At 42.3% G+C, this 21,889-nt stretch overlaps 1 protein-coding gene across 1 annotated transcript in view; it reads left to right on the top strand.

Annotated features, from left to right (window-relative positions):
• The first annotated feature begins 4,839 nt into the window (after positions 1-4,839).
• thbs3a (thrombospondin 3a) overlaps positions 4,840-21,889 on the top strand; it is a 30,985-nt gene continuing 13,935 nt past the window's right edge. The window contains exons 1-12 of the mRNA XM_062992413.1: positions 4,840-5,056; positions 10,374-10,580; positions 10,837-11,090; positions 11,942-12,044; positions 13,311-13,337; positions 13,428-13,510; positions 15,361-15,412; positions 17,599-17,747; positions 17,839-17,976; positions 19,050-19,124; positions 20,729-20,881; positions 20,969-21,079. Coding sequence (XP_062848483.1) covers positions 4,963-5,056; positions 10,374-10,580; positions 10,837-11,090; positions 11,942-12,044; positions 13,311-13,337; positions 13,428-13,510; positions 15,361-15,412; positions 17,599-17,747; positions 17,839-17,976; positions 19,050-19,124; positions 20,729-20,881; positions 20,969-21,079 — 1,446 coding nt within the window. The 5' untranslated portion in view covers positions 4,840-4,962. The remainder of the gene's footprint in view (positions 5,057-10,373; positions 10,581-10,836; positions 11,091-11,941; positions 12,045-13,310; positions 13,338-13,427; positions 13,511-15,360; positions 15,413-17,598; positions 17,748-17,838; positions 17,977-19,049; positions 19,125-20,728; positions 20,882-20,968; positions 21,080-21,889) is intronic.

Genomic DNA, 21,889 nt, shown 5'->3' with positions numbered 1-21,889 from the left:
TTACCAGTTTTCTGTAGAAATTGACTGGTCTATTAATGATGATTCCTAGCTGACACGACTGGAGAACTGGTTGTAAATCGAGGCTTCTTGCTCCTTTTATGAAAGCCTTAAGCCATACTTTGTAATCTATAGATACAACATATAGCCAAAACAATGTGGACACCGCTCATAATCATATTTAGCTGTTGTCACCACATATATTCCTAACAGGTGTATATAAATAAGGTAAATGAAATGAAAGTTCAACCCCGGAGCACAAAGTAAGCTCCACAAAGACTTGGTTTAAATAGTTGTGTGGAAAAGAGTTCCAGTTGCCCTGGATTGCAAGCTTCAAACACAAAACTTAACGTGACTTATTGTACTAAAACAAGGAGTGAGGAATGTGATTAGTGGAGGAACTTATGAGCAGTAATAATGAAGAGAAGTTTAGTGCTCCTGTCTCCTTCTTTTACTACATTAAACCACGTTAAGCTTCATTTTGAACCAGAAGCGTTTTAGACTCTGGGAGAAGCTGATTCTGATCGAGCTGTAACACAAGTTTAAAAGTGAAACGGGGAGGAAAATCCAAATAAACACAGATACATGTGGAGCTGTAACCCTGGATCTGACGCTTATTCCACACTAATGCAGATTCGTCTCGTATTCACACTTTGATGACATTTAACCACAGCATGCAAGCCAAGCGCTGAACAAAATGACAGCAATGTGCTTCTCTTATGCAAAGCGACTTACAATTATGACAGTGAACAATGTAAGTAACTGAGGACCTTACTTAGGGGTCCAACATTAGCAAACTGTCAGTAGTAGGGCTTACATTAGCAACTTTTCTGATTAGCACCTTAACCACTGAGCTATTCTGGACGTTTACACTGATGCATTTTGCAGACACTAATCCAAAGCGACTGAATGCAATGCAAGCAAGAGGGGGTTAAGGGCCTCGCTCAGGGCCCCAGCAGTGGCAGCTTGGAGTTGATGGGGCATAAACCAAGGAACTAATCTTTACTCTGTGTGCTTATTTGCGAACAAGCTCACGTGTAAGATACCTAAGTTAAATGTCCAACATTTCAAAAATCCATCAGATCATCACAGCTTTTTTATTCAATCACGATTTACTAATAACCGAAAAACGAAAGCAAGTGTGTTTGGAGTGTCTCTGAGATTTAAATAGTGCTTATTAATGATTCACAAAAAAATATTAGAGCTCTTTAGGACGCGACTCTTTAAAGAAGCGTGACTTGTGACCATCTTGAACAATTTAGTGCTGAGCATGTGAAACGGGATGAAACATTTTTTTTAGCCGCACTGTAATATGGAAATTTCAGCTTGATCGTGAGTGGTTTTGAAACTGTGGTTTTTACTTCTATCTCATCCATTTGTGTGTGAGGACCTGACAGTGAGGTTTCAGTGTTTCCGAAGCGTCGCGATGAGCTGCCAAACCGGGGCTGTTTCCTCACTGGACACACAGCTGTGTATTACAGCACAGCTCCGGCATCTCGCTCTGGCTCCTGTTAACTCCGGGGTTCGTTTTGGTGTAACTGCATGTGCATGTTCACATGTGAACAACATTATCTCTGAGCTTCAAGTGCGGTCACGGTTGCTTGAGTTTATTGACATCAAAAAATAACAATTGGAGAATTTCGCACTTGGTGTTCTAATCCTAAGTGCAGGTCTGACAGGGAGGAAAATACAGAGTTGAGGCTTGAACATGCATGTCATGTTCATGTCTGTCTTTAGTTTGAGAGATTAAAACGTGAGTCATTCTGTTAGAAGAACCAGTGCTAAGTATTCAGACGTTTCCCCCAAAACTCAGATTTTCCTTTCTGGAAGGAAAATGCATTTAACAAGCCCCCCTTCATCCTCACAGGCATGTTTCTTCATGTTCGGCGTGCCTCCTCGGCATACCCACTTTCAAGTTGTGTAATTGTGTTTTAAAGGTCCATAGATTTCCAAATCTCCTCCTTTCAGGGTCCAGTAACGACGAACTATGAGCAGAACTGTTCCTTTGGCAAATGCTGTTAAAAGCTGTTGCTCAGGCAACACAATAACAATCAGAATAAACACTTTTCCTCAAACAGGGGAGGAAGGTGCAGACTCTAAATGGAACAGTCTCACAGACTAAAACTGTCATTAAACATTTTCCAGTCTTTGGCATCATTATTACACACTGTTTTACTCATTCAAAACCATTCCAGTATCCCAGTATATTAACGTAAACTAATCGTAGCCAAAATGCCCTGAAATGTCTAGGTTTGTGTTTATACTTTGGTTTGCTCTGTTAGTGTGGTTTGTGACTTCCTTTTAAACTCTGGTGCACCAAATAAGTGGTGATAGACCTGAGCAGGTGGGTCTGGTCTGTTTTGAAACTAATTCTGATGTGGTTCATGTCTAAATGAACCAATATGTGATGTCACTTTAAACGTGATGCTGCACTAAGATGTGACGCTAAATGCATGAAGACCTTCTTTGTTGTGCAGCGGAGGAATTTCCGGCGCTGTTGTGACCTCTTGCTGTGTTTCCTGTTGGTATAAACACCACCAGGTATACACAACCCGGGGGCGGCACGGTGGCTAAGTGGGTAGCACTGTCGACTCACAGCAAGAAGGTCCTGGGTTTGATCCCTGGGTGGGGTCCTTTCTGTGTGGAGTTTGCATGTTCTTCCCGTGTCCGTGTAGGTTTCCTCCGGTTTCCTCCCACAGTCCAAAGACGTGCAAGTGAGGTGAATTGGAGGCACTAAAACTGTCCAAGACTGTGTTTGATATAACTTTGTGAACTGATGAATCTTGTGTAATGAGTAACTACCGTTCCTGTCAAGAATGTAACCAAAGTGTAAAACATGACGTTAAAAACCCTAATAAACAAGCAAACAATATACACAACCCTTATAAGTGCATCAAGCCCAGTGTGGTGCCTTGTTCTGATGACTGACTTGCAAAATATGTGCAAGTGTTGCAAATGTCGTTGGGTTTTCACCTTTATCCTAGTCCGGGTCACTGACCGACAGAGGCCAGTATGCCAATCTATTACAGTCACACATATCTACATTGACTTAGTTACACTCGGGTCACTTTAGAGAAGCTAATCAACACTGCATGTTTTTTGGGTGGTGGGAGAAAGTCCCTGGAAGAAACCCATTCAGACACAGCACAGACATGTTAAGCTTTTCAAAGACAATGACTAAAAGCAAGGGTTAAACCTTTATAGAATGGTTACAGTAAATGTTTACAGTAAGTGTTTAACTTTACCCTAAATTCCAAGAACCAAAAAAGTGAATTTTGTGACTCAGCTTCGAATAAGGAAATTTAGGTGTCTGCTAGGCGTGGAGTTTTAAATAGCACAGTCTTGTCTTTCTTATCTTGCATATACACTATAGGGCCAAAAGTGTGTTGACTAACCACGAGTAAATCCAAAACTCTAGGAATTTATATGGAATTGCCTCTTCTTAGCAGCTGTAAAAGCCTCCATTGTTTGTGTATGTGTTCCACAATATATTTAAATCAAATCCCTAAAGTATAAGGATTGTTTCACAGCATAACATTAAATATTTGGCTATAATACCAAAAACTAAACAGTGACTCAAACGAATCCGAACCGAATTACTTAAAGGAATCGACACATTAAGGTGAATCCTATACAGTAGTTACTTATGCTAATGACATTGTCACCAATAGCTTTACGCCTTACTTAATTACGCCATTATACAACTTTTGATCATTTTATAGAACATGAGGCATTTATAAAAAAACAACTAAGTCTAAGAAAGTTTGCATTAGTTTAGCTCGTTATAGATTCGCTTAAGAGAGTGAATCAATTGAATTCAAGCCGAATTACTTAAAGGAATCGACACATTCCTGTGACTCCTGTACTACAGTATTTACTTTTGTTAATGAAAATGTCACCAATAGCTTTTCGGCTCACCAAGGAACACTAATATACAACTTTTGATCATAAAACATGAGAACACGTTTGTCAAATGTCAGTCTAAGAAAGTTCTTTATTAGGCTAGTTCGGTATACTAATCAGATTCGAATCGACACATTACACACTTGTTTAAATAAAAATGTCACCAATAGCTTTACTTCGAACTTAAGAACGCCATAATGTAATTTTTGATCATTTTATAGAATATTAGGCCGTAATAAAAAGACAAATTTATCAAATGTCAGTCTAAGAAAGTTCTTTATTAGGCTAGTTCGTTATAGATTAGTTTTAGAGAGTGAATCAAACGAGTCAGATACGAATGGCTGAAAGGAATCGACACATTAAAGTGAATCCTATACAGTACAAGTTCTTTATTAGGCAAGCTCGTTATGGATTAGCTTTAGAGAGTGAATCAGACAAATCAGATCCGAATGGCTTGAAGGAATCGACACATTCAGGTGAATCCTATATTTACTTGTTTTAATGAAAATGCTATAATAGAACTTTTCATCATTTTATAGAACATTAGGCCTTTATAAAACGACAGATTTATCAAATGTCAGTCTAAGAAAGTTCTTTATTAGGCTAGTTCAGTAAAGATTAGTTTTAGAGAGTTAATCAAACGATTTGGATTCGAATGGCTGAAAGGAATCGACACATTCAGGTGAATCTTGTTTTAAGATTGCTTTAATCAAAATGTCACCAATAGTTAACATACGAACGTCAATACACAATAAACTTTTGATCATTTTATAGAACATTAGGCCTTTATAAAACGACAAATTGATCAAATGTGAGTCTATTTTTATCGCTTTTTCCTCCTCCTCTCTCACCCCCCCCCCCATTCTCTCTCACTCACTCACCCGCTCACTATTGGAGCGCGCGAGCCAGTTGACCGCACGGCGCGCGCTCTGACAGCGTCACGCGCAACTTAACCTGCAGCTCCAGCTTGCACATATTTATATTTATTATTTACCTGCTTTTATACCTCATTTCATCTTGTTCTTGTCCAGTTTGGAAGCCAGCCTGCGTTGCATTGTAAACATGGGTGTGAAGCGAAGTGTGCCAAGCTGGATCGCACTGACTGTGATGCTCCTCTCATGCTCGTGTGAACCTCTGGATAAACAAGACACGCAAGGTACAATTCTTTACAAAATAGTTGAAAAACATTCTGATTTTATGGATTCATCACGTTTAAGTGTTTGTTTCTGGGTCATTTGGGACTGGTTGCATTGTGCATGTGTGTACATGGTAGAATTATTCATCTGGAAACTCAGATATGTGTCATTAAACCATCTGCCAAACTTTCAGGAGGTCAGAAAGTGATAAGAACGTTTTCAATCGTTGTCCTCATTCCTTCAGCTTTGGGGATGGGCCATATATCGTTTGTTCAATATTATCATGATATATGCTTTTAAAAAACTGATATCAGCATTGCACGTTGGCAGATGGAAGGTCTTATTTATCCTGCGTTGATTTTTTTGCAGAATAAGAATCACCCATGCCATTAACATCTATTGGGCAAAGAAGAGCATAAATATCTAAACTGTGTCTTTAGACACCACAGTGTCTTTAGAAGTAGGTTCTTCCATTCCAAAACGCAGTTTTACATCATTCCACTTCTTGAAGGCAAAAGTTCTCCAACACCAACTGGCTCTGTGTTCCAAAAACGTAATTAAACAAGTTTAATTAATTGAAGTTAATAAGGATGGACACATGCTTGTTAAATCTAAACATCACTTAATTGGAACCCTCAATAGAAATTTCAGGGAGATAAATAATACTGGATATTGGAAAAGTCAGTGATCAGTGTGGAAATCATTACAGAGCTATTTTAAGGCTCTCTGGCTCAATTAAACTCCAGTTATTATCTCGCTATTATCTCTAAATGGAATCAATTTGGAACAGTAGCACATCCAAGAGAATTGGTCGGCCACCAAAATTCCTTCAAGAATGCATTGACAGTTCTAACAGGAGGTCAGAAAGGAACCTAGGAGAACACCGAAGACACTGCAGGTCTTGCTTTCCCTAAGTAACATCAGCAGATGATTTAACCAGCGAAAATACATTTTCATAGAAAGTTGAGGTTCTCAAGGTGACCAAAAATCATCTTGTTGAACCCCAAGGCTTTTGTGATTATGTTCTATGGCTTGATGAGTCAAAGTGGACCTTGATTATGTTAACTTGATTAAAAGACATGGCTAATTCAGCCGTCCACTAAAACAGTGGTCCCCAACCACCAGAAAGAATAAATAATTAGAGTTTTCTACAAGAGCAATTAAATTTCCAAAACTCTTCGGGTGTTATCGTCTCCAATCACCACTAGGTGGGAGCAGCATCTCGTTGCATTGAAAAAAGCTCAGGATTCACACTGACTTTCCATTCTATAGTTATTCTATTTTAAATCCTCCTGCCCCCGCCGGTCCATGAAATTATATCTTATATGAAACTGGTCCGTGCTGCAAAAAGGGTTGGGGACCGCTGCACTAGAAGAACATCATTCTAGCAGCCAAACCTGGTGGTGGTGGTGTGATGGTATGAAAATACTCGCTGCTTTAAGGGCCCGGTGACTTGCCATTATTGATAAGACCAGAATTCATCACTCTTGTCCAATCTAAAGAAGAGCGTCCAGTCATCAGTCAGTGATCTAAAGCTCAAGTGCAAGTGGGTTATGCAACAAACCAACAATCCTAAGCTTTAAAGGAAACACAATTTAGGTTTGGTGTGGTCTTAAACTCCATGTAGATGCTTTCAGGGCCTTAGGCGAGCAGTTTGTGCTTGGGAATCTTTCAATGTGGCTGAAATTATAGCAGTTCTGCAAGGAAGGCTAAAGTGACTGGAGTTTAGTGGCATGTGACTCTCCTGTTCGAGATAGCCCCTAATGTGCGAATTCAGGTGAATAAGAAGGGGTCCGTATACCCTTCTCTGTCGTGATCGGGGGGGCCCCAGCAGCAAAAGACTCATTGGCTCCCCATAAATAGGGAGAAAAGGAAGAGAATGCAGAAATAAAATATTAAAAGTCGCTACTAATTATTTAAAACATATGCACAAATCTGATCAGCAGCCACGACTCACGTATTTTTTTAATGCATGGACTGTAGATGATTATTACGAGTTGGAAAGAAACCAGAATAGATGTTATGAGTTATTAATAAAGAAAGCAGTGAAGCAGTGGGGCGCTCAGATGGCGCAGCGGGATGTTAGCACACCAACACCGAGATTCTGAACTCCTCGCCACCGGTCGGCTGGGCACCATCTAGGGGGCATTATTGGCAGTGCCTGCAGCAGACACGTTTCTGCTAGGGGGCGGGATGACCGGACTGTGTGGGTGGGGTCTTCAAGCGCTGTGTAAGGACCCTGATTAGCAGATGGAGGTGCACCTCGACTGCAATCGGGGATCCACCAGCAGCGGAAGACAGATTGACCACGCTAAATTGAGAGAAAATGGAAGAAAAAAATAAAAAAGCAGTATAATGTTGTGGGTTTCCTTCGGGCGCTCCGTTTTTTAAGTCCAAAGACATGCAGTCAGGTTAAATAAAGATACTACAAATTTTCAGGCGACCTGTTTGAGGTGTTTCTTGCCTTTCGCCCAGTAAATCAGACCCACTGCGGTGGTAAAACAGACAGTGAATGAATGAATGCGTGAGTGTATTTTTGATGGCTTGTTCTGTTCCACGTGTTAGCCGGTCGTTTTAGTCGTTCTCCTTGTTCTTAAGAGTGGAAAGTTTGATCCGCCAGGGTTTCTCTACTGAAGTCTGGAACGGACGTGAATGCAGAGTGAGACATCACAGAGGCGCGGTTATTTCCAGTTAGCGTGGACCTGTATAGTCTCCTCGGTTCATTCTTTCCTTCTGTTTTTACCTCACACACACACACACACACACACATTTTCCTAGGCCGTCGTCGTCTTGCTGCCAGTTTACGTCAAGTCAAGTCAGGTCAGATTTATTTATATAGCTCTTTTTACAATAGACATTGTCTCAAAGCAGCTTTACAGAATCCAGGACCAACAGACCAAAACCCCCTGTTGAGCAAGCCGAGGGCGACAGTGGCAAGGAAAAACTCCCTTAAATTACAAGAAGGAACCTTGAGAGGAACAAGACTCAGAAGGGACCCCCGTCCTCTTTGGGTGGCCTGCAGGAAACTTTAAATAAATATGATTTAAACAAATCATACAAACACTAAATTAAATTGAACTGAAAGTTATAACTAGCAAAAAATAATTGGAGTTCTTCATTGTTCAGTCCAGTCTGTGATAAAGTCGTTGTAAGTTCTGGAAATTTTTGGTGCAACACGCCAGGTACCCGTCACATCTAGCAGGAGCAGCATTGTTGGCACGGTGGTCTCGACTTGCAGTCTTTAACCTCGAGAAGGTGAACAGGGTTTACATCAATTTCTCCAAACATTTTGATAGAAACCGAGAGTCAGAGCAGCAATAATAATGCAGTGGGAGGTCAGAAACCTGCTGTTTGAGCCGGCGTTAAATATCACATAATGCTGGAAACGTGACACTTATCAAATACAGAACCTCAGGTGAGGGTTCGAAGGCGATTGTAATGCGCTAGGTGGTCTCAGTGAGTCCAGAGGGGGGTACATTTGTGTTTTATTGAAAGGAATAAAAAATCACATGTATTATGTGACGTTATCATGAAAAATCTAAATTAAACTAGCTATAGCCTACAGTGGGTCTTTCAAAATAGACTAATAATTGATTCATCTACCTCAAAAAGTGCAATGGATAGTTGTTGATGCAGAACCTGCTGAAGGAGGAAGCTCCTACCATCAATTCACTGAAAATAAACCAACCACATCAACCAAAACTGGAAAATACTAAGATATTTACCTTCATTATGAGCAACAAGTCTAATAAACGTTAATATTAGCGGACACTTTAATCCAAAGCGGAGTACAGTTATGTCAATGCAAGCAATTGTGAGTTAAGGGTCGTGCTCAGGGGCCCAACACTGGGAACGTGGCAGTAGTGAGGACTGAACCAGCAATATTGTGATTACTAGTCCAGTGCAGCAACTACTGAGATTCCACTGCTGTGGAAGCAGGAGAATATCAGAACCCATAGGGTTGTAATGGGATCTGAACTGATCAACCCCCCACGTCATGGTTTGGTTTGCGCTTGAACCACGGACCACTAGACATTATATTTAATAATATTAAATTGTTATATATAGGGCTGCCACTAATGACTATATTTTTTATCGATTAATCTATAGACTATTTTATCGATTAGTCGATTCATCTAAACGATTAACTTTCCTCCAAAAAATGTAATTCAGAATCTCATTTAAGCTTCTTTTATTTTAACACTAAACTGTACGTTATAATAATATAACACAGAACTAAATGTAAACAGGGTTTATGTTCATATGATCACATTCTCATATAAGAGCTCCATATTAAACAGAGTGCAGCACGTGTTTATGGCGTACCGTACACAAAGCAAAGTGCTTCAACTTATAGCAGAAATAAAATAGTTAGATGTAGCCACGTCTCATTAAGTCCGACGTACAGTAACGACAGAATGAGCCCCGATTCTAACTTACACATTCACTCAAAATGCACTTCACATTCTAAACCATGTAAACAAAGTGGTAATTGCGAGCCCAACCAGTAAAATGCGCGGCGGTCTAACTGAACTCGCTAAGAAATATGATATTCCAAGATCTCCACGATTAAGAAGCTTAATGAAACAATATAGACGTGCAGCATGGCGCTGGTGCTGCTGTGGTACCATCAAAGCTTTACACAGTGAACAAACCAGCTTTTAGTTTTGTATCAGTTTTAATTATCACCAAACTTTGGATGATTTGGGTCGTGGAGAACTTTGAGCTTTTATTTGAAAGCTCTACAATCGTCCTCTGACTGCTGCAGACGGCATTTTTTTAGGACGGCGCTTAATGCCGCCAACCAGTGACTGGACCAGATACGACTGAGGTCCTGCACACAGCAGGTAGTGCTGAGGGAATTATATGAACGCTTATATGAATGGAGACGTAGTAGAAATTAAAAAGAAATTAAAACTAAACTAAAAATTTAAATCGACGTCATCGACTTGGTTGACCAATCGCGGCAGCCCTAGTTATATATTTTTTAATTGAACATTAATGCAGCTGGGTACATATGCATTTTGGAGCAACGTATGTCTTCTTTATAGTGAAAGAGTGCAGGTGTTAAACTGGCCCGCCTGCCAGCCTGCCATTCAGACCAGACCTGTCACAGTGTATGAACAGCTGAGCAACTGGAAAGAAAAGAATCCACTTTCTAACAAACAATCGGTGTCCTTAGATCCCAAACAATGAACTAATTGTGATAAACGTCACACCTATATCATTCAGAGTGAACATTTATCTCCAAAAACAATAAAGTTGTTGAGTTAAAATGATAAACATCTTGTCTGTGAACTGTTTCTGGATGTAAAACGATGCCCCTGCGTGTCTCAGTGATAGACGTGCTGGCGCTGCAGGACGTGAAGCAGAACGTGGCCGCGGTGGAAAAGCTGTCCGGTGCTTTGAGGACTCTCAGCGACCTCTACGTCGTCTCCACCTTCCGCCTGCCGCCCAAACTGGGTGGCGTCCTGCTCGGCGTCTACAACAAACAGGACAACAAGAAGTACCTGGAGCTCGCCATCATCGGCAAGATTAACAAGGGTAAAGCGGCGGTACTGAACCCCGTGATACGGGCTGTTTTATCACGCCACACTGCATGTTATCAGAAAGCTGAGCGCATGAACAATACGCTAACTGTTCTCCTAAAAAAAAAAACTAATATTAAAGTCACCAGTGTGGAGCCTTAAGCCTTTTTTCGACCTGGATCAAAGACTTTAAAGTATTAATAACATTATTAAGTGCATTATAATGTCTGCCTTGTTATTACCCAGCTGATTATCATTGTTCGTTGTTCTAGCTCTTGTGCGCTACGTTCGCGAGGATGGGAAGCTGCACACGGTAAATCTACAGACCCCCAACCTGGCGGACGGGCGCACCCACTCCATCATCCTCCGGGTGGGAGGTCTGCGCAGAGACAGCCTCAGCCTCGAGCTCTACGCCAACTGCCGCCTGGCGGACTCCGCTCAGCGCCTGCCTCCGCTGGTCACCCTGCCGTCGGAGCCGGAGCTGGTGGAGATCCGGAACGGACACAAGGCCTACGCTCGCGTTCAGGTACGGTCAACGAGGCTGTCGAACATGCCAAACGTAACATTAAAACCACCTCCTTGTTTCTACACTCACTGTCCATTTTATCAGCTCCACTTACCATATAGAAGCACTTTGTAGTTCTACAATTACTGACTGTAATCCATCTGTTTCTCTACATGCTTTGTTAGCTCCCTTTCATGCTGTTCTTCAGTGGTCAGGACCCCCACAGAGCAGGTATTATTTGGGTGGTGGATCATTCTCAGCACTGCAGTGACACAGCAGTGCTGCTGGAGTTTTTAAGCACCTCATTGTCAGAGCTGGACTGAGAATCGTCCACCAACCAAAATATCCAGCCAACAGCGCCCTTGGGCAGCGTCCTGTGACCACTGATGATGGTCTAGAAGATGAGCGACTCAAACAGCAGCAATAGATGAGCGATCGTCTCTGACTTTACATCTACAAGGTGGACCGACTAGGTAGGAGTGTCTGATAGAGTGGACATGATATTTAAAAACTCCAGCAGCGCTGCTGTGTCTGATCCACTCATACCAGCACAACACACACTAACACACCACCACCATGTCAGTGTCACTGCAGTGCTGAGAATGATCCACCACCTAAATAATACCTGCTCTGTGGTGGTCCTGTGGTGGTCCTGACCATTGAAGAACAGCATGAAAGGGGGTAACAAAGTATGTAGAGAAACAGATGGACTACTGTCAGTAATTGTAGAACTACAAAGTGCTTCTATATGGTAAGTGGAGCTGATAAAATGGACAGTGAGTGTAGAAACAAGGAGGTGGTTTTAATGTTATGGCTGATCAGTGTATCTTATTTAAAGAAATATTGTATGTGTGTGTGTGTGTTTGTTGCAGGGCTCAGTAGAGACTCTTAAACTGGCTCTCGGGGGCTCTGTGGCTAAAGCTGGAGCTCTTACTGACTGTCCATTTCAGGGTGACTCCTCATCCTACAATACAGGTAACATAACTAGGGCTGTCGCGCTAACCGCAATTTTGAAATATCGCGGTATAGACCAGCCAATCGCAGGGCGTGCCAAGCAACCGCATCACCGCGGTGTTCACGTCTTTTCTTTCTTTCTTCTCTTTTTTTTTTTTATTGTTGCAGGGTCCATCTTGTTTTATACGCTTACATTCGGGCGTAATAAATGTTAAATAAATTCATAATGAAAATGAGCTAGGAGCGACATTTTCCCGCAACCTGTTCTCATGCGTTGCTGCTGAGCGTCAGGCTTTGTGTTTTAAAATGTAAACAATCGCAACAGGAATTATAGGCAAGTTTATTAACGATTAAATTGAGTTCACACTCAATAAATACTTGTAATTTAGACTATATTCAAACAGGCTCGGTGTACTAAAACACTTAATGAGGGTTAATATGGCATTGCAGCCTGCAAATATTCTCTTGCTGGCTTGCTGGAATGATTTAAATGTATTTTTTTGTTGAATAAAAATGTATTGAAACGAATAATAACTTGAAATGTAGTATATATTGTCATGTTAATTATATCTAATAAATAGATAGTTTGTCGCATTGTAAAGTCGCATGCAGGTACAGTACACGTGTATTAGTGTAACGAGCCCCATCAGAGAGAGTTTTAGTACCGAGGGGAACATCGCTACCCCACTCAGATCCTCTCTAAACCACATCAGATGAACGTGTTGGTTCTTCTAGCGCGCATGATAACGCAGGTTTAAACTCTTACAGACTTTATTCTTTATTCTATTTTTTTTTACCATATTTTGATTAGATGTGCGTTTAAAATATTTAGCCTAAACACTTTTTTTTCGTTTCACAGTGTATATCTAGCCTAGGCTAGAAGCTAAATTTAAACCTTTTTTAATAGAGAAAAGACGCGCATCCCTGCTCTGTTCTGTATTTAACATTAAACACGCATTTCATTGGTCTTAAAGCCGTCTCATCTTCGTCATTATAAAGCAATAATATACCGAATCATAGCCTAACAATAAAGCTTGTTTATATAGCTCTAAAATCCAGATCAATTAAGTAATTTTCAAAAACAAAAAGGCGATATTACCGCATACCGCGATATTGAGACAGGCTGAATATCGCAAGGGGAAATTCTTTCACCGCGACAGCCCTAAACATAACATCGCATCAGTGAATGTACAGCGTGTTCTTTAAACGTACGGTCAGTACGGAGTGTTCGTGCCTTTATTCAACATGTTTACTTATTTACATCTTTCTCTTTGCATCTTTTGACAGTAAATGGAGAAATAAACTCTATTCTCGGTGAGTGCTTTGTGTATACTTTACTATACTGTAAATTAATTGCTGTATTTTTAAATAGGTGAGTAAAATACACCCGTTTTGTGATGACAGGTGATCACACCAAAGCGCTGATCGGACAGCTTATCATATTTAATCAGATCCTGGGTGAGCTACGACAGGACATTAGAGAGCAGGTGAGTCCGTGTATGTGTGTTAAGAGTAGATGGAACATACAATACTTATTAAAAAACATTTAGTTGTAGATTTTTATTTTTATCTCCTTCATTGATGAGTATGAAAAGGTATTTTCGATATTTCTGTGAAATTAAATGTATTTAGATGAAATGTGAGGAACGTGGCGATCGGCGCGCCACTCAGGCCTCACGTGCCAATCCACCGAAGTACGGGCGAATAAGAAGGGGTTGGTGGAGCGTGCACGCGTCAGAGGGAGCATATATACCATCTTCGTATGCCATCGGGGTCTCCAGCAGAGGAAGAGGAACTGGCTACGACTAAATTGGGAAAAAAGGGAGAAAATGCAGAAATAAAATTGTAAAAAAAATAAAATTGCAGTTTTTCAAAGTGGAAACAAAGCAGAGATAAACATAAAACCTTAAGGACTGGGATCCTGAACCACTGAAGGATGTCCTCTGGACTTTTTACGCTCAGTTAGGAGGCTGTTTCAAAATTCCCAAAGCTTAGCAGGACAGTACAAAAACTTTCTTATTAACCAGATCCGTCCCAAATTCTTTGTACAGCAGAGAAATGGCCCTAAAATGTTGACAAAGCACTGAAGTGTTGGGAAAGGTCTGTGTTTCCCTGAAGAGTCAGAAGCAAACTGGTTTTTAGAAAAACCAGTAGTTAGAAAAACTACACAGCAGTGTAATTACGAGATCTGATTCAGTTTAAATGGAAAAGCATGTTCATAACAGACTCTACATTTTATTTTTTTTAAACGCTGTTTACAGAATTACATAACTGTAAGGTGGGCGGCTCAGTGGGTAGCATTGTCCTCCTACAGCAAGAATATTCTGGGTTCGATTCCCAGGTGGAGAGTTTGCATGTTCTCCCCGTGTCTGTGTGGGTTTCCACAGTCCAAAGACATGCGGTCAGGTTAAATAGAGCTATTAAAATTGCCCCTAGGTGTGTGTGTGTGTTTGTGTTTGTCCTGTGATGGACTGATGACCAGTCCGGGGTGTTTCCTAGCTTTTGCCCAGAGAATTGCACCCACTGCAACCATGACCAGCCAGGATAAAGGAGTGGTAAATCAGACAGTAAATGAATAAGAAAAGTAAAGTAAATATTTTATGGGCTTTTAATTGGTTCTTTTTATCATTTTAATTGTACAAATTGTATTAAGCAAATTATTTTTTAATTGACCTGCATTCTCACTATTAACAGTCAGTTATAAATACAAATATTTATATATATTATTTTCTTTATGCATTTTCTCTCTTTTAGCGCGTCCAATTGCCAGATTGCGTCACGCTTCCTCTCCACCAATGCCGATCCCCGCTCTGATTGAGGGGAACGAAGCTAACCCACGCCCCCTCCGACACGTGGGCAGCAGCCGTATGCATCTTGTCGCCTACACTTTCACGAGTGCAGTGCAGCTCAGCGTTATGTACGGAGAGACTCACCCTGACAGCACTCTTTTCTCATCTCTGTGCAGAGGTCGTAATTGCACCAGTCATGAGAGAGAGACCCTATCCGGCTTAGTCCCGCCCATGTCTGTACAACAGGCCAATCGTTGTTCATGTGGCCGCTCAGCCCTATTTTTGACCCAAAATAAATTGTAGACATTTTAACACTGTATTTGTGTTTGCTGTGCAGTGAAAACCAGTGACAAAGCACTAAAACTTCGTAGAGGTTCGAGCCAAACTTTCCACTGAGCTGTGATTTGGGGTGTAGCCTAATTTTCCTCATCGGCCCCTTAGTTGTTTTTTTATTTACCCCCTTTTCCAGACTATTTAAATAACAGAAGCCTGGGACGTTTGCTCGGCTCGGCTCATAATAAGAGTGTTCGTTGTGTTTATGTGTGTAGGTGAGGGAGATGTCTCTCATCAGGAACACCATCATGGAGTGCCAAGTGTGCGGTAAGTGTGTTTGCGTGTCCAAAATCTGTACCTATTTCCTTCAGTGTAGCACATGGGAACAATTGCATGGCAGTTAAAAAGCTTAACGCTGACTGGCGCTGGCTGGGTCTTACTGCTGAAAAACGTCAGATCTGTGTTTGTGTGCTATTATGGGGCGGTTAATGTTTACCATGCAGCATTTTTAACAAATACCCGAGACTATACAGCAGGGGTGTCCGAATTTTTCTTGTTGGGGGCCAGATGGAGTAAAAAATTAAAAACTATGGGGCCACAGAGTCTTTAGTAATAAAAGAAATAAAAATACCACCGAGCTCCCTGATTAGTAACAGTTAGTGTGTCATGTAAAATTAGATTTTGCCCGATTTCACTCACCAGTTCATAATCCTAATGGGAAGATTATTATACATCTTTAAATTAAACATACCCACTTCCCTCTGAGCACGCCTGATTCTCAGCGTCTCGTCCAGTTTTTGGTTCTCTGGAGCGGCTGCGTTTATCCAGAAACTGGGGAGCGTTAATGTAGGTGTGACGTTAATGTTCTGAGTCGGGGGGAAAGAAGACGGGGAGAGTTTTAGATTCGTTTAATGTGAGAGCGCCACCCAGAGGTCAAACAGTTCACCCAGTTTCTTTAAACCTGCTTAATAGTGGCACAACTGGTAGCACTTTTCCACCAAAAGAACTCTGTGCAGGTTTTTTTCGAACCTTGGTGTTTTGTAGAGAACCGACCCGCGTTTCCACCAGTTTTTGGGAACCAAGCACGTCATCAACGGTGGGCGTTACACAACGAAAGTAAAGAGTAACATGATGGTGGAGCGTGTAGATTAACTGTGGGGATTTGTGCTGTTGTTACAGATGTTGGTTTTTATGTATAAAGCATGGATCAGCTGTTGGTGATAAGAAGACGTGACGTGTTTGTCTCAGTTGTTGTTTTCTTTAGTTCATCACGTGAGAAGCGTTTTGTGCTTCATTCTCACCGCGACCCTCGACACAAATAACCGATTTGCTCAGCGCTCGACTCGAGAGATAAAACACTAAAGTTCCACAACACGAACAAACATCTGTGTGAAATAACCATCAAACCCAGTCTAACAGCTCCACATGTATCTGTGTTTAACTGGATTTACTTCACGTGTACTGGTTCTGCAGCTCCAGGTCCAAGAGTAACGTGTCTGAATGTACTAACAGCACCACACAGGAACTAAACCTCTCTTTTATTACTGGTTATAAGCACTCTGTATGGTTATAAGCGCTCTGTACTGGTTATAAGAGCTCTGTACTGGTACTGGTTATAAGCGCTCTGTACTGGTACTGGTTATAAGCGCTCTGTACTGGTTATAAGCGCTCTGTACTGGTACTAGTTATAAGAGCTCTGTACTGGTACTGGTTATAAGCGCTCTGTACTGGTATTGGTTATAAGCGCTCTGTACTGGTATTGGTTATAAGCGCTCTGTACTGGTTATAAGAGCTCTGTACTGGTTATAAGCGCTCTGTACTGGTTATAAGTGCTCATTGTTTTAGTACAATAAGCCACATTAAGCTTTATTTTTCACACTAAGCGTTTATTCTGTCCAGGTCACTTTTACCACGTTATATCACACAGTTCATCTCTTTAAAAATATCAGCAGCAAACTGGATCAAAATGTAATCAGGTGAACTTTAAAAGATGAAAGTGCAGCGCAAACTCGGTTTTGCAGCTTCTCAAACCTCGACACCCTGACACGCCCACATATGACGTCACGGTTCGCGCTGAATAACCCAGTATCCTGTGGTGCCAGATTAGACGCTATTTCGCTGTCTGGAACCTCTTTTTTTCGGTGGAAACACGCGGAACCGGTTCAAAATCAAGTTCGGGAACCGGAACGGAACCGCGTCGGTGGAAAAGGGATATGTGGGTAGCACCGCGAGAAGGTCCTGGGTTTGGGTTTAGTTCCCAGGCTGAGCTGTTTGCATCCTTTCTGTATGGAGTTTGCATGTTCTCCCCACATTAATTAGGTGAATCAGAGATACAAAATCAGCCTGAACTTGAACTGATGAATTATGGGTAAGCTGTAAATACCTGTCCTGTCATGAATGGAACCAAAGTGTCCACTACTGGCTCATTATGGGCCTTTATTGGGTCCTTGAGACTTGACAAACCTGATTCTGATGTCAAAATCGTCTCCTTCTTTCCTCTCTGCACTGTCCAGGGTTCCACGAGCCTCGCTCCCGCTGCCATCCCAACCCCTGCTTCAAGGACGTGCCCTGCATGGAGACGTTTGACTTCCCAGGGTACCGCTGTGGGCCCTGCCCTGAAGGGATGACCGGCAATGGCACCCACTGCCACGACATCGATGAAGTGGGCATGAATAACGATTGTAACTGGGTAGAATATCCGAGTGCAATACGTACCGTACATATAATGTGTCTTTTCTTTTAATTTTTCTCAGTGTTCAGCTCAACCCTGCTTCTCTCCGAGCGCCTGTGTCAACACGGCGAAGGGCTTCAGGTGCGAGGCGTGTCCACCGGGACTCTGGGGGCCACTCGTCTCGGGGGTCGGCATGGATTTCGCCAGGAACCACAAACAGGTATGAAAACGCACCAACACGGTGTGCTCGTGTCAGCTCGTAACAGCAGGTTCAGAAAGTATTCACACCCCTCGACTTTTTGCACACCGTATTGTGTTTATTGTATTTAATGATTAATTGAGTGTTTAATGTTTAATCTATTTACTTATTTTTCTTTCTGGCTGAAAGGGATTTAACGTGAGGTGAGCTGTTCTGTGTTTATATGGTTTATATCGTTTATATTGTGACTGTCTTTGTGGAAATAGCTGGTTTACTCTGGATAGGGAAGGTTGTCACATGTTCGAGAGTCTGAAACTGATAAGGCCGCTCAGGTGGCGCAGCGGTAAAAACACACGCTGGAACACCAGAGCTGGGATCTCTAATACATAGGGGTGGGATAGTAAGCCAGATAGGGACTCTCTTATAACTAATGCAATTACGACCCCTGCTGACTGATTGATGGCGCCTGCACAGAGACGAGGAATGAGCGCTCTGATCAGGGTGTGTCTCTCCGTACACAGTGCTGATCCGCATTGCACTCGTCAAAGTGTAGGCGATAAGATGCATACGGCTGCTGCCCACGTGTCGGAGGGGGCGTGGGTTAGCTTCGTTCTCCTCAATCAGAGCGGGGATCGGCTTTGGTGGAGAGGAAGCATGATGCAATCGGGCAGTTGGACGAGCTAAAAAGGGAGAAAAGAGGAGAGAAAATGCATAAACAAAAATATACATAAAAAACTGATGTTAAATCTCTTTACGCCAGTATTTTATTTATTTATTTATTTACTTATTTTTTAGACATAATATTTCTGTTTAAGATCATATATCCTTGTATGTTCTATATAATAATGACGCCCTGCTTTATAAGCTCATGGGTTTTTTTTACATGCAAGCTCATGAATATGAATCTCAGCTATGCTACACAAACAATGATTGGCTCGTCCAGGGGCCAGTAATTTCCGTTAGTTATATAATTGATGAATTACACCTGTTAACAATCTTTGTGGTAGAAACACATGGAGTGCCCTGATACTTTTGTCAGTATAGTGTGTAACAGTTTATTTGTTGGTTATCTCTCATATTTTGTCCCCTCCCAGGAGTGTGTCGACGTAGATGAATGTGTTGAAGTTGCCAATGCCTGCACGGCCAACTCTGTCTGCATAAACACACCTGTAAGTGTTACAGGGTTTAATGGCACATCTGTAATGACACATCTGTAATGACATATATAATAACACATCTGTAGTAACACATATTTAATAACACATCTGTAATGACATTTCAGTCAGGGCACATTTGTAATGACATATCAGTAATGACACATACACTATATTCACTCACCCGTCCAAATCATTGAATTCAGGTGTTCCAATCACTTCCATGGCCACAGGTGTATAAAACCGAGCACCTCGGCATGCAGACTGCTTCTACACACATTAGTGAAAGAACGGGTCGCTCTCAGGAGCTCAGTGAATTCCAGCGTGGTACCGTGATGCCACCTGTGCAACAAGTCCAGTGGTGAAATTTCCTCACTGCTAAATATTCCACAGTCGATTGGGAACGACAGCGACTCAGCCACCAAGTGTTACCACGTAAAATGACAGGGCGGGGCAGCGGATGCTGAGGAACATAGTGCGCAGAGGTCACCAACTTTCTGCAGAGTCGATCGCTACAGACCTCCAAACTTCATGTGGCCTTCAGATCAGCTCAGGAACAGTGTGTAGAGCTTCATGGAACGGGTTTCCATGGTCGAGCAGCTGCATCCAAGCCTCACATCACCAAGCAGTGGTGTAAAGCACGCCGCCACTGGACTCTAGCGATGGAGACGTGTTCTCTGGAGTGACGAATCACGCTTCTGACTGTATTGTGCCGAGTGTAGAGTGTGGTGGAGGGGGCATTATGGTGTGGGGTCGTTTTTCAGGAGTCGGGCTCGGCCCCTTAGTTCCAGTGAAAGGAACTCTTAATGCTTCAGCACACCAAGAGATTTTGGACAACTTCAAGCTCCCAACTTTGTGGGAACAGTTTGGGGATGGCCCCATCCTGTTCCAACATAAATGCGCACCAGTGCACAAAGCACAAGCTCCATAAAGACGTGGATGAGCGGGTTTGGTGTGGAAGAACTTGACTGGCCTGCACAGAGTCCTGACCTCAACCCGATCGATAGAACACCTTTAGGATGAATTAGAGCGGAGACTGTGAGCCGGGCCTTCTCGTCCAACATCAGTGCCTGACCTCACAAATGCGCTTCTGGAAGAACGGTCAAAAACTCCCATAAACACACTCCTAAACCTTGTGGAAGCCTTCCCAGAGGAGTTGAAGCTGTTATAGCTGCAAAGGGTGGCGACATCATATTAAACCCTGTGGATTAAGAATGGGAGTCACTGAGGTTCATATGCGTGTGAAGGCAGACGAGCGAATTCTTTTGACAGTGTAGTGTATATAATAACACATCTGTAATGACATCTATAATAACACATCTGTAATGACATATCAGTAAAAGCACATCTGTAATGACACATATAATAACACATCTGTAATGATGTATCAGTAAAAGCACATCTGTAATGACACATATAATAACACATCTGTAATGACGTATCAGTAAAGGCACATCTGTAATGACACATATAATAACACATCTGTAATGACGTATCAGTAAAGGCACATCTGTGTTAATACAGATAAAGTACCAGTCTAATATGCCAACAGTTAGCCAGTACTCTCTCAGTCTCTCTCTTTCTGTCTCTCTCTCTCCCTGTCTCTCTCTCTCTCTCAGGGCTCGTATAGGTGCGGTCAGTGTAAAATCGGCTATGTGGGCAATCAGACCGCGGGCTGCTTCCCTCGGAAGTCCTGCGCCGCCCTCGATTTCAACCCGTGTGACACCAACGCTCACTGCGTCATTGAAAGGAACGGCGACGTCACATGCGCGGTATGTTAACTTCTAAACTAGACAACAGTTAAATCCGTCGTGCTGAATGTTTCTGGGTTGATCTGATGCTGCTTGTGTGTGTTTCAGTGTAATGTGGGCTGGGCTGGTAATGGAAACACGTGTGGTAGAGACACTGATATTGACGGCTACCCTGACCGGGCTCTTCCCTGCATGGACAATGATAAGCACTGCAAACGGGTTCGTACTCACCACACTGTCTTATACTGTTCAACGCATTCAGACGCCCTTCAATTTTTATATAAATACTATAACTCATCAGATGTTCCTTATTGTTTTTAAATGTAACTTGCGGGCAGCACTGTGGCTTGAGTTTGATTCCCAGGTAGAGCGAACCGGGTACTGTCTGTGTGGAGTTGTGCATGTGCATGTTCTCCTCATGTCCATGTGGGTTTACATTTACATTTTCAGCTTTTAGCAGATGCTTTTAACAGATCCAAAGTGACTTACAGTACTGTGGAAGTACGTTATCTGAGCAATTGAGGGTTAAGGGCCTTGCTCAGGGGGCCCAACGCTGGCAACCTGGCAGTGGTGGGACTTGAACCAGCGACCTTTCGATTACTAGTCCTGTACTTTAACTTTAACACTGTGCAACAAATGTGCCTATCCAAACGACTTACAATTATTACTGTATACAGTTCAAGGAATTGAGGGTTAAGAACCTTGCTCAGGGGCCCAACAGTGGCAACCTGGCAGTGGTGGGACTCGAACCAGCGACCTTCCGTTTACTAGTCATGTACTTTAACCACTGGGCTACAACTGTGCCTATCCAAACGTCTGACAATTATTACTGAATACAGTTCTAGCTATTGGGGGTTAAGGACCTTTCTCAGGGGCCCAACACTGACAACTTGGCAGTGGTGGGGCTTCAACTCTTCTGGGAAGGCTTTCCACAAGAAGTGTGTTTATGGGAATTCTTGACCGTTCTTCCAGAAGCGCATCTGTGAGGTCAGACACTGATGTTGGACGAGAAGGCCCGGCTCACAGTCT

The sequence above is a fragment of the Trichomycterus rosablanca genome, chromosome 3, assembly GCF_030014385.1.
Source record: "Trichomycterus rosablanca isolate fTriRos1 chromosome 3, fTriRos1.hap1, whole genome shotgun sequence".
Classification (NCBI taxonomy): Eukaryota; Metazoa; Chordata; class Actinopteri; order Siluriformes; family Trichomycteridae; genus Trichomycterus; species Trichomycterus rosablanca.
This window is presented reverse-complemented; position numbering and strand designations above follow the sequence as displayed.